Genomic DNA, 13664 nt, shown 5'->3' on the forward strand with positions numbered 1-13664 from the left:
TTACGGCCTAATTAATTTATTTCAATTGAGTGATTTCCTTATATGAACTGTAACTCAGAAAAACCTTTGAAATAGTTGCATGTTGTGTTTATATTTTTGTTCAGTATATGACTTTCTAGCACGTCAAGCTAGCTTACAGAGTAATAACTATAGCCCCATCGATGTGGGTGGGGGCGTGCTCATCCCTCCATCTCCTGTAATTCACGATCAGCTCCTTTGTCTTACTGACGTTGAGGGAGAGGTTGTTGTCCTAGCACCACACTGCCAGGTCTCTGACCTCCCTATAGACTGCTTCATGGTCGTCGGTGATCAGTCCTACCACCGTCGTGTCATAAGCAAACTTGATGAGGGTGTAGGAGTCATGCGAGGCAATGCAGTCATTGGTGAACAGGGAGTACAGGAGGGGACTAAGCACAAACCCTTGAGGGGCCCCAGTGTTGATGGTCAGCATGGCGATGTGTTGTTGCCTACCTTCACCGCCTGGGGGGCGGCCTGTCAGGAAGTCCAGGATCCAGTTGTAGAGGGAGGTGTTCAGTCCCAGGGTCCTGAGCTTGGAGGGGACTATAGTGTTGCATGTTGAGCTGTAGTCAATGAACAGCATTCTTACATTGGTATTCCTTTTGTCCATGTGGGTGAGGATAGTGTGGAGTGCAATAGAGATTGTGGATCTGTTGGGGTGGTATGTGAATTGGAGTGGGTTCAGGGTGTCTGGGATGATGGTGTTGATGTGAGCCATGGCCAGCCTTTCAAAGCATTTCATGGCTATAGATGTGAGTGCTACAGGGCGATAGTCATTTAGGCAGGTTACCTAGGCGTTATTGGGCACGGGACTATGGTGGTCTGCTTGAAACAAGTTGATATTACAGACTGGTTGAAAATGTCAGTGAAGACCAGGGTTCGATCCCGGGCTGTATCACAACCAGCTGTGATCGGGAGTCCCATTGGGCGGCGCACAATTGGCCCAGCGTCGTCCGGGTTAGGGGAGGGTTTGGCCGGAGTAGGCCGTCATTGTAAATAAGAATTTGTTCTTAACTGACTTGCCTAGTTAAATAAAGGTTAAATAAAAAAAAATTAAAGACACTTGCCAGCTGGTCAGCGAATGCTGTGAGTAGGCATCCTGGTATTTAATCTAGCCCCACGGCCTTGCAAATGTTAACCTGTTTCAAAGGTCTTACTCAGTCAGCTATGGAGAGTAAGATCACACAGTCATCCGGAACAGCTGGTGCTGTCATGCATGGCTCAGTGTTGCTTGCCTCGAAGCGAGCATACAAGGCATTTAGCTTGTCTGGTAGGCTCGCATAATGAAGTAGGCTATCGCTCTGTGTGCAATGGTGGCACTACAAGTGCATCATCCAGTATGTTACTCCTACTATTCTCCTATATTTCTATCACATAACAGTTTAGAAGGCAGTGAAAGAGTAGAATACCCAAAACTAAGTGAAAGATTTGAATACTCTCACACTGCCCCCTCAAACTCAACTCTGGACCTCGAAGCCAGTTCCACTGCGTTTTTTCATTGTTCCCCTCTAATCAGGGACTGACTTAGACCTGTGACACCAGGTGGGTGCAATTAATTATCAGGTAGAACAGAAAAACAGCAGGCTGCGGACCTCGTAGGGTAAGAGTTGAATACCCCTGGTATAGCCTATGCTCCCATGTAGTTTATTGCTACGGTGTGACCAGAAGTTCTTGGAACTTTGACCAGAAACTTGCTGGAACTGAGCTGCTTGCCTAACCAGACGTTGTCCTCCCCACAGGGTGCCACTGATCAAGGGGAAGAGTGCCCGGGAGAGCCAGAAGGAGCAGGGTCTGTGGGATGAGTACAGGGAGAAGTACCCCTCGAACCCCACCTCCAGGTTTGACGACCAGAGCCTCTAAGTCTCCGGCGAGCCCATGACCAACGACACTGATGTAAGCATGAGGATGGATGGCATTTGTAGAACGCTTTCTACTCTGTAAGACAGCAGAGAAGGCTGAAGCATGTCTGTTGGCCTCTTCTGCCTAAATTAATTAGATTTGTCAGAATGAATTATTGAACCACAGACAAGATCTTTAGTTTGAAATCAACAATTTGATTGCTGATTACCTATAGGTACTTTGGTCTTATTCTGGTAAGTCTTATGATGCCATAGGGTAGGGGAAGGTACACTACCATTCGGGGATGTAGCTCAGTTGGTAGAGCATGGCGTTTGCAACGCCAGGGTTGTGGGTTCGCTTCCCACGGGGGGGTATAAAAAATTATGTATGCACTAACTGTAAGTCGCTCTGGATAAGAGCATCTGCTAAATGACTAAAAATGTAAATGTAAATTCAAAAGTTTAGGGTCACTTAGAAATGTCCTTGTTTTCCATGAAAACATACATGAAATGAGTTTGAATAGGAAATATAGCAAAATGAATAAGAAATGTAGTTGTAATAATTGTGTCCTTCAAACTTTGCTTCCGTCAAAGAATCCTCCGTTTGCAGCGATTACAGCCTTGCAGACCTTTGGCATTCTAGTAGTCAATTTGTTAAGGTAATCTGAAGAGATTTCACCCCATGCTTCCTGAAGCACCTCCCACAAGTTGGATTGGCTTGATGGGCACTTCTTAAGTACCATACGGTCAAGCTGCTCCCACAACAGCTCAATAGGATTGAGATCCGGTGACTGTGCTGGCCACTCCATTATAGACAGAATACCAGCTGGCCGCTTCTTCCCTAAATAGTTCTTGCATAGTTTGGAGCTGTGCTTTGGGTCATTGTCCCGTTGTAGGAGGAAATTGGCTCCAATCAAGCGCCGTCCACTGGGTATGGCATGGCGTTGCAAAATGGAGTGATAGCCTTCCTTCTTTAAGATCCCTATTACCCTGTAGAAATCTCCCACTTTACCACCACCAAAGCACCCCCAGACCATCACATTGCCTCCACCATGCTTGACAGATGGCATCAAAGCATTTTTTACATTTACATTTTAGTCACTTAGCAGACGCTCTTATCCAGAGCAACTTACAGTTAGTGAGTGCATACATTTTCATACTGGCCCCCCGTGGGAAACGAACCCACAACCCTGCCGTTGCAAGCGCCATGCTCTACCAACTGAGCTACAGGGGACAAGCACTCCTCCTGCATCTTTTCATTTGGTCTGCGTCTCACAAATGTTCTTCTTTGTGATCCGAACACCTCAAACTTCGATTTGTCTGTCCATAACACTTTTTTCCAATCTTCCTCTGTCCAGTGTCTGTGTTCTTTTGCCCATCTTAATATATTTTTTTTATTGGCCAGTCTGAGATATGGCTTTTTCTTTGCAACTCTGCCTAGAAGGTCAGCATCCCAGAGTCGCCTCTTCACTGTTGATGTTGAGACTGGTGTTTTGCGGTTACTATTTAATGAAGCTGCCAGTTGAGGACCTGTGAGGCGTCTGTTTCTCAAGCTAGACACTAATGTATTTGTCCTCTTGCTCAGTTGTGCACGGGGGCCTCCCATTCCGCTTTCTATTCTGGTTAGAGCCAGTTTGCGCTGTTCTGTGAAGGGAGTAGTACACAGCGTTGTACGAGATCTTCAGTTTCTTGGCAATTTCTCGCATGGAATAGCCTTCATTTCTCAGAACAAGAATAGACTGACGAGTTTCAGAAGAAAGTTATTTGTTTCTGGCCATTTTGAGCCTGTAATCGAACCCACAATTGCTGATGCTCCAGATACTCAACTAGTTTTATTGCTTCTTTAATCAGCACAACAGTTTTCAGCTATGCTAACATAATTGCAAAAGGGTTTTCTAATGATCAATTAGCTCTCTAATGTTAAACATGTAAAGTGTTGTGTACCGGAGGGCAGTTCTCTTGGCCATCTACTCTTTTCTATTTATACCAATGACCTGCCACTGGCATTAAACAAAGCCTGTGTCCATGTATGCTAATGATTCAACCCTATACGTGTCAGCAACCACAGCTAGTGAAATCACTGCAATCCTAAACAAAGAGTTGCAGTCAATTACAATGGGTGGCCAGTAATAAACTGGTCCTGAACATCTCTAAAACTAAGAGCATTTTATTTGGTACAAATCATTCACTAATTTATAGACCTCAGCTGAATCTGGTAATGAATGGTGTGGTTGTTGAGCAAAATATATTGATTCAATGGTTGTAAAGATGGGGAGAGGTCTGTCCGTGATAAAGAGATGCTCTGCTTTTTTGGACACCACACTCCACAAAGCAAGTCCTGCATGCTTTAGTTTGATCTTATCTTGATTATTGTCCAGTCATATGGTCAAGTGATGCAAATAAGGACCTAGTTAAGCTGCAGCTGGCACAGAACAGAGCAGCCTGTTTTGCTCTTCATTGTAATCAGAGGGCTAATAATACTATGCATGCCAGTTTCTCTTGGCTAAGAGTTGAGGAAAGACTGACTGCATCACTTCTTGTTTTTATAAGAAACATTAATGTGTTGGAAATTCCAAATTGTTTGCATAGTCAACTTACACACAGCACTGACACACACGCACCCCACACACACACACTTACCCCACCAGAATTGCCACCAGGGATCTTTTCACAGTCCCCAGGTCCAGCACAAATTCAAGGCAACGTACAATATTATACAGAGCCATGATTGCATGTAACTCCCTTCCATCTCATATAGCACAAGTGAACAGCAAACCTGGTTAAAAAAAACAAATAAAGCAACACCTCACGGCACAACACCTCTCCCCATGTGACCTACTTTTTGTGTGTATGTACTGAGATGTATGTGATAGATGCATGTTAATGTACATACATTTAATGTATGTAAATTGTAAAGCCTTCTGTCTCTAATGTATTTTTCGTTATGTGTGGACCCCAGTAAGACTAGCTGTCGCCATTGGCGTCGGATAATGGGGATCCTAATAAAATAAAATCTAAAAACCTCACACAGCAAAAGCTGTTTAAGTCATGGTCTCTTCTCACTTCATTTCTCCCGCTCCTCCCTCTATTTCTCGCTCTCTCTCTTTTCAGAATGTGGTGAACTGTAACATTAACAACAAGCCAGCAATGGTCTTCCACATCCACGGACAGGCCTTCACTCTCCCAGCCTCCACCCTCCAGGTGTGTGTGTGTAGAGCTGACGTAGCCCTGAGGTGACCGTAATATTGTTTTGACTAGTTCTCTCTCTGCCACCCGTACAGTCCCCCTACTACGGCTGCCGCACCGGTCTCCAATCTGGTAACTCCAACCTGTGAATCCTGGGTGATATCTGACAGTACTTTTCCATCTTCAACAGAGCCCAGAACATGGTGAGCCTGGCCTTGGCTAGATAATCGAAGACTGATCAGCGATGGATATCTCGGAAAGCCATATGAACAACAACATTGTGTTTCTCAAGTGCAATATCTTTTCTAAAGCAAGTTATAAACTAAGGCGTAGCATTATCAGTGGTTTGATGGTCTTCTTTTTGGTTCATACATACTTTGATTATGAATAAAGCGTGCACTGCATGATCAAACTAATAACATAAAAACAATGTGCACCCATTCTCTTTCCTGTAGTGTCATCATGTGGCCAATCATGTAACTACTCAAAGGCCCCAAAGTCAGTGTTGCCAATTTAGCGACTTTGTCTCTATATTTAGCCAGTTCTGACCCTTCCAGCAACTTTTATTGGTAAAAGAGGCTAGTGACAAATTCAGCTACTTTCAGGCTGCCTTTGGGGTGTTTTGCCACCGAGAGTTTCTACATTTTAGTAATTTAACACATGGCCTTATCCAGAGCGACATACAGTTTGTGTATTCATCTTAAGATATGTGGTTGTCCCACCGAGCTATCACAGGCATAGTGAGTACACTTTTCCTCAACAAAGTAGCTATCAACAAAGTCAGAGCTAGAAAGGGGGGGGGCGTCGGGAGTCAAGTGCAAGTGTTGGTTCAGGAAAGTATATTTTTTGTGGGGGGGATTTAAGATACTCTTTGAAGAGGTAGGGTTTCAGGTGCTTTCGGAAAATGGGCAGGGACTCTGCCGTCCTAGCTTCAGAGGGAAGCCGGTTCCACAATTGGGGTGCCAGGACAGAGAAGCGCTTGGACTGGGCTGAGCAGGAGCTGCCCTCCCGTAGGGGTGGGAGTGCCAAGAGACCAGAGGTGGCTCCATGTTGGGGTGTAGGGTTTGAGCATAGCCTGAAGGTAGGGAGGGGCCTCTTGCTGCTCCACAGGCAAGCACCATGGTCTTGTAGTGGATGCGAGCTTCAACTGGAAGCCAGTGAAGTGTGCGGAGGAGCGGGGTGTCATGGAAGAAAACCAGGCAGGCTGCAGCGTTCTGGATAAGTTGTAGAGGTTTGATGGCACAAGCAGGGAGCCCAGCCAACAGCGAGTTGCAGTAGTCCAGACGGGAGAGGACAAGTACCTGGATTAGGACCTGCACCGCTTCCTGTGTGAGGTAGGGTCATACTCTACAGATGTCATAGAGCATAAACCTGCAGGAGCGAGTCACTGCTTTGATGTTTGCAGAGAACGACAGGGTGTTGTCCAGGGTCACACCAAAGTTATTTGCACACTGTGGCATTGTCAACCATGATGAGAGGTCTTTGAGTGGTCAGGCCTTCCCCGGGAGGAAGAGCAGCACCGTCTTGTCGAGGTTGTGCTTGAGGTGGTGATCCGACATCCAAGCTGAGATATCTGCCAGGCACGCAGAGATGTGTGTCGCCACCTGGGTGTCAGAAAGGGGGAAGGAGAAAAGTAGTTGAGTGTCATTCGCATAGCAATGGTAGGAGAGACCATGTGAGGATATAACGGAGCCGAGTGACTCCAGTTAGGAGAAATGAATAGCCCTGTGCCATTCCCGCGACAACCAGATACTCTTGGACTATGAGAGAAAACATAGTCAGATGGAGAGATCAGCTGGAGTAGCGGTGTTCTCTGGGGTGATCAGTGTCTCCGTCAGGGCCAAAAAGTCAAGGGACTGAAGGGACGCATAGGCTGAGATGAACTTAGCGTTCTTGACCTCAGATCGGCAGTTCCAAATGCTGCAAGAGACCCAGAATTCCACAAGGGTTATGCACGCAGGTGCACTAAATTAGAAGGGTTGCAGCCAAGGGTGGGGAGCATCTATAAAGGTTACCGTGAGAGGAGCGAACAGGTATATAAACACACATAGTTGCCAAAGCTACAAAAGAGAAAAATGACTTGTCAGAAAATAACTAGGTAAGATACTCAATTGAGAGAGTGGTGTGGAGCCTTCCTCTCTTTCCTTCCTCAAACAACCACGCAGAACAACTCTGCAGAACCATCTTTGTTTGGCGACGGTCTTAGTTTTGCCAATGAGACCGACACGACTGCCGCTTACAGCTGCCACTGAGAAGCCAGGGGAGACTGAAGTACTAACACTAATTGCCTAGCAGAGGTGAAGAGCACACCTCCCTGTACTAATTGCTGATTGCCTAGGAGAGGAGGAACCACTCCCCCTCCAATACAACCACTGATTAGGATCTCGTCACAGTATCTCTATGCATTCAAATTGTCATCGATAAAATGCAATTGTGTTCGTTATCTCTAGTGTATGCCTGCCTGCCTACCCATACCATAACCTCACCATGGGTTACTCTGTTCACAATGTTGACATCAGCAAACTGCTCGCCCACACGACGCCATACAGGCTGTCTGCCATCTGCCCGGTACAGTTGAAACTGGGATTTGTGAAGAGCACACTTCTCCAGCGTGCCAGTGGCCATCAAAGGTGAGCATTTGCCCGGTTACCGAACTGCAAATCCACAGTTTCATCAGCTGTCCATGTGGCTGGTCTCAGACGATCCCTCAGGTGAAGAAACCAGATGTGGAGGTCCTGGGCTGGCGTGGTTACACGTGGTCTGCGGTTGTGAGGCCGGTTGGATTTACTGCCAAATTCTCTAAAACAACATTGGAGGCGGCTTATGGTAGAGAAATTAACATTAAATTATCTGGCAACAGCTCTGGTGGACATTCCTGCAGTCAGCATGCCAATTGCACGTTCCCTCAACTTGAGACATCTGTGGCATTGTGTTGTGTGACAAAACTGCATATTTTAGAGTGGCCTTTTATTGTCCCCAACTCAATGTGCAGCTGTGTATTGATCATGCTGTTTAATCAGCTTCTTGATATGCCACACCTTTCTGGTGGATGGATTTGTGCACAAAACTGGTGAAAAGCTTTTTGTACATTTGGAACATTTCTTTTATTTCAGCTCATGAAACATGGGACCAACACTTTACATGTTGCATTTATATTTTTGTTCAGTATACATTCAGAAAAGAGGTGAAACCACTCCCCCTCCAATACAGCCACTGATTACAAAAACAAGTCACAAATTGCCCTGCCCCTTAATCCTGGTTGATGTGACAACAATCATCTGCACATTATGAGCAGTCACAGTTCACACACCAAGTAGGCTACTGGGAAGACAGGCAGCATTTGAAGTAGATGGCCCTAGCTAGCAAAAAGACAGCACTAGACAACAACAAATAAAGACAAAAATTATACTTATCACTCCTGGAGATATCAGGAGTCCTCCATCTATAGAATGAAGCACACAGAGATGGCGCCTGAGAATCTGGTTATATACACTCAGAAAAGAGGTGAAACGACTCCCCCTCTAATACAGCCACTGATTACCAAAACAAGGTCACAAATTGCCCCTTCATCCTGGTTGATGTGTCAACAATCATCTGCAAGTTATGAGCAGTCAGCAGTTCACACCAAGTAGGCTCCTGGGAAGACAGGCAGTACCTAAAGTAGATGGCCCTATCTAGCAAAAAGCCAGTACTAGGCAGTGGAGGCTGGTGTCAGGAGCTATAGGAGGACAGGCTCATTGTAATGGCTGGAATGGAATTAATTGAAAAGAGTCAAACGTGGTTTCCATATGTTTGATACCGTTCCATGTATTCCATTTCAGCCATTACAATGAACCCGTCCTCCTACAGCTCCTCTCACCAGCCTCCTCTGGTATTAGACAACGACAAATAAAGACAAAAAGTATACTTATCTCTCCTGGAGATATCAGGCGTCCTCTATCTATAGAAATAAGCTATAGAATGAATCATTTGGGTGACTTTTCCCACCAAATTCTGACGCAAACTAGAGTGGGTGAAGCTGTCTGTGCAACAGAAGTCACACACACAGGCAAAGACGCAGAAGTAGAGATGGTGTGCGGAGGGAGAGGGTGCGAAAACGCTACATCGGGGACCGCATCTGTACTGCACTAAGGCGAATTGGTGCTGTGACGTCGTCGCGGCATCCCCAAAACATAATCTAGCGACTTCTAGCGTCAAAACAAGGAGCCAATAGCGATCCTCACAAACAAAAAAATGGTTGGCAACACTTCCCAAAGTCAATGCCAAAACTGTCAGAGTTGGTTGGTCGGAGAGTTGCACTTGCTGTGTTAGGCAAACCTCCACTGAGCCAGCCAGCCCTTTGACAAGGCACATTGGATTAAGATGTTACGACTCGTATGGACACGGACGTCGTCAAAAAAAAGCCGCGTTGACCCAGCTCGCCTGCTAAGTATCGCTGTCCTGGGAGGTCACCACAAGCAGCACAGCCCAGAGCTGAGTCGGGACATCAGCGGGCTCACACCACTCCCTGCTAGTGACAAGTCCCCCTCGCTGCTGAGTCCCAGGACGTCCCAATACTGCTTCAGGTAAAGTAGCTAATGAAATGACACATAACATGACAATCGTCTAGGACGTGACAACAGCTTGCAACTGGCTTGTCAAATTGATTGATTAATCGCTAACGTTAGCTAGCTATAATAATGCAACAATTGATTGGCTAGCTAGCTGTGGATTACATCACTGCCTTGTGCCTGCCTGGGGATCTAGCGGGTCGCCAAGTGGTCTTGCACGAGGTGTTGTTAGTTAGCTAGCTAGCTAGCAAGCTATCTAGCTAGCAAGCTAGATGCCATTCGCCCTTGGTCTAGCCAGCTAGCTATTTACCCGATTATAAATAAAACTGATGATACTCTTTACAGTGTTGACACGATTGCTAGTGAACACCGGACATAACAATTGGTGATGCTTTACGGTGTGTTCTGCAGTTTAGAGAACTAAAAGGCTAGTGTTTTTAGCATACTTGACAGCCAGCACTGTCTGGTTTGACAGCTGGCACTTGGCTGGGTTCGCGCATGGAGGAAGTAGCTAGCGCGCTAACTAGTTACAGTAGCTAGCGATTATAGTAAGCAGCTACTGTCTAGCCAACACTGATATCATGCAACACTCATACCACACATGCCAAGTATGCACGTAATTCACCCAGCAATAACCTTTCTATAAACATAAACAACATGTGACTTAGTTAACATGAACAGATCTTAGCATTGATGGCACACTCCACAGTATGTAATTTGCAGTCAGTCATTTTGATGTAGTTTACAAATAGTTTTCCAATGATGTTCAAAGCGCTACATCTGTGTTTCACTTGAACCACCAGTATGACTAGCAGAGCCAGTCTGAGTATGGCGTCTGGGAGTGAGGGGCAGGGAAGCCCCCCGTCCAACCCCCAGAGACCCCCCAACCGCCTGGGACAGGAGAGGTCCCCTTACCTGCTACAACACGCACACAACCCGGTGGACTGGTGGGTTAGACACACACACACACACACACACACACACACACACACAACCCCGTGGACTGCTGGGTTAGTCCACTTATTATTCTCTTTCACCAGTAGGCCTAATCAAAAACCTAACAAACTACACTGAGCAACAATATAAACGCAACATGTAAAGCGTTGGGCCCATGTTTCATGAGCTGAAATAAAAAATCCCAGAAATGTTCCATACGCACAAAAAGCCTATTTCTCTACAATTTTGGGCACACATTTTTTTCATATCCCTGTTAGTGAGCATTTCTCATTTGCCAAGATAATTCATCCACTTGACAGGTGTGGCATATCAAGAAGCTGATTAAACAGCATGATCATTACACAGGTGCACCTTGTGCTGGGGACAATAACAGGGCACTTTAAAATGTGAAGTTTTGTCACACAACACAATGCCACAGATGTCTCAAGTTTTGAGGGTGCGTGCAATGAGCACGCTGACTGCAGGAATGTCCTAATTTATTTATTTCAATTGACAGATTTCCTTATATGAACTGTAACTCAGTAAAACTTTGAAAATGTTGCATGTTGCGTACAATTTTTTGTTCAGTGTATGTAAACAATGTAAGATAGTGCCAGTTAAATACATGAATCTATCCCACCTCCCAGGTATCCATGGGGACAAGAGGCATTTGACAAAGCCAGGAGTGAAGACAAGCCTATCTTCCTGTCAGTGGGCTACTCTACCTGTCACTGGTGCCATGTGATGGAGAGAGAGTCCTTTGAGGACGAGGAGATCGGAAAGACCCTCAGTGACAACTTCGTCTGTATTAAAGTCGACCGCGAAGAGAGACCTGATGTGGACAAAGTCTACATGACCTTCGTGCAGGTGTGTGTGTGTGTGTGTGTTTAAACATGTAGTAAATAAGTCCCCATATCTGCTGTGTTTATGTTAATCTGTGTTGCTGTCCCTGGTCTCTAGGCAACCAGCGGAGGTGGTGGTTGGCCGATGAGTGTGTGGCTGACCCCTGATCTACGACCTTTCATTGGGGGCACCTACTTCCCCCCCAGGGACAGTGGCCGGAGACCTGGACTCAAAACTGTCTTGACCAGAATTATGGAGCAGGTAATAATAATGTCCAAGCTGTATTTGGAAAGTGCTATTCATACATTGAGTTCAAAGCTCATACAGTGCATTCAGAAAGTATTCAGACCCTTTGACTTTTTCCACATTTTATTCCGTTATAGCCTTGTTTTAAATTGGATTTTTTTTTTAAATCATCCTCATCAATCTATACACAATACCCCATAATGACTAAGTGAAAACAGGTTTTTAGAAATTTTACCACATTTATAAAAATGTAAAACAGAAATACATTATTTACATAAGTATTCAGACCCTTTGCTATGAGACTCGAAATTGAGCTCAGGTGCGTCCTGTTTCCATTGATCATCCTTGAGATGTTTCTACAACTTGATTGGAGTCCACCTGTGGTAAATTCAATTGATTGGACATTATTTGGAAAGGCACACACCTGTCTATATAAGGTCCCACAGTTGAAAGTGCATGTCAGAGCAAAAACCAAGCCATGAGGTCGAAGGAATTGTCCGTAGAGCTCCAAGACAGGATTGTGTCGAGGCACATATCTGGGGAAGGGTACCAAAACATTTCTGCAGCATTGAAGGTCCCCAAGAACACATAGGCCTCCATCATTCTTAAATGGAAGAAGTTTGGAACCACCAAGACTCTTCCTAGAGCTGGCCGCCTAGCCAAACTGAGCAATCTGGAGAGAAGGGCCTTGGTCAGGGAGGTGACCAAGAACCCGCTGGTAACTCTGACAGAGATCCAGCGTTCCTCTGTGGAGATGGGAGAACCTTCCAGAAGAACAACCATCTCTGCAGCACTCCACTAATCAGGCCTTTATGGTAGAGCAGCCAGACGGAAGCCACTCCTCAGTAAAAGGCACATGACAGTCCGCTTGAAGTTTGCCAAAAGGCACCTAAAGGACTCTCAGACCATGAGAAACAAGATTCTCTGGTCTGATGAAACCAAGATTGAACTCTTTGGCATGAATGCCAAGCTTCACGTCTGGAGGAAACCTGGCACCATCCCTACGGTGAAGCATGGTGGTGGCAGCATCATGCTGTCTGGATGTTTTTCAGCGGCAGGGACTGGGAGACTAGTCAGGATTGAGGGAAAGATGAACGGAGCAAAGTACAGAGAGATCCTTGATTGAAACCTGCTCCAGAGTGCTCAGGACCTCAGACTGGGGTGAAGGTTCACCTTCCAACAGGACAATGACGCTAAGCACACAGCCAAGACAACGCAGGAGTGGCTTCGTGACAAGTCTCTGAATGTCCTTGAGTGGCCCAGCCAGAGCCCGGACTTGATCCCGATCGAACATCTCTGGAGAGACCTGAAAATAGCTGTGCAAAGGTTTGAACACCCCCTTTCCTGGGGGACAGTTTTATGACCGGTCGTAAATTCCTTGCAGAAACTTTATTTTCCGTGCCATGCAGTATTGGGAGAGGGAAATTCCCTGTGAGACAAAGGAAGTCTTCCCGCCAACATCCAAAAGTGGATAATGAAACAATATTCCTACTTAAAATAATGTGGGAGATGGTCGGTGGGGACTTAAAGAACAATCATGTTGAATTCGTTACTATGTTGTGATGTCAATAAAGACGGTGGAACAACATAACTGTATCTCTGGGGGTGTACACTTCCCAGTTATGAGGTTTGCATCTAATTGTTGTATAAAACAAATGATTAAGTATAATAATACTTTTGTGAAGATAACAATGTGATTTTAGCATTCTAGATGAGATGATTGTTTTCCATATTGACCACAGTCAGTGGCCATGCCCAGATGAGCACAAACATGATGGAACACCCTTTTTACACCGAGTGCATAAAAAGTCTTGAAAAACTAATTAACATCAGACGTGAAGCGTGAGCTAAACGTTATAAAAATTGTTTAAAACTACAACTCCATTACCAACCAACCAAATGGTTGAATTTCTACAAGACCAAGAAGCGTGAAGCTGAAGCTACACGTTACAAAATGGTTAGACCAGAAAACGTGAGACGTTAGTTCACACGTTTGAAATGGAGAAACGCTGAAACTCTCAACCTCTACACGAGGTGAAGAAGAAGA

At 45.4% G+C, this 13664-nt stretch overlaps 1 protein-coding gene across 1 annotated transcript in view; it reads left to right on the forward strand.

Annotated features, from left to right (window-relative positions):
* The first annotated feature begins 9286 nt into the window (after nt 1–9286).
* The window catches only part of spata20 (spermatogenesis associated 20), a 66100-nt gene continuing 61722 nt past the window's right edge, over nt 9287–13664 (forward strand). The window contains exons 1-4 of the mRNA XM_084141331.1: nt 9287–9607; nt 10396–10539; nt 11176–11395; nt 11489–11632. Coding sequence (XP_083997457.1) covers nt 9405–9607; nt 10396–10539; nt 11176–11395; nt 11489–11632 — 711 coding nt within the window. The 5' untranslated portion in view covers nt 9287–9404. The remainder of the gene's footprint in view (nt 9608–10395; nt 10540–11175; nt 11396–11488; nt 11633–13664) is intronic.

Source organism: Coregonus lavaretus, assembly GCF_964263955.1.
Source record: "Coregonus lavaretus genome assembly, chromosome: 25".
NCBI lineage: Eukaryota > Metazoa > Chordata > Actinopteri > Salmoniformes > Salmonidae > Coregonus > Coregonus lavaretus.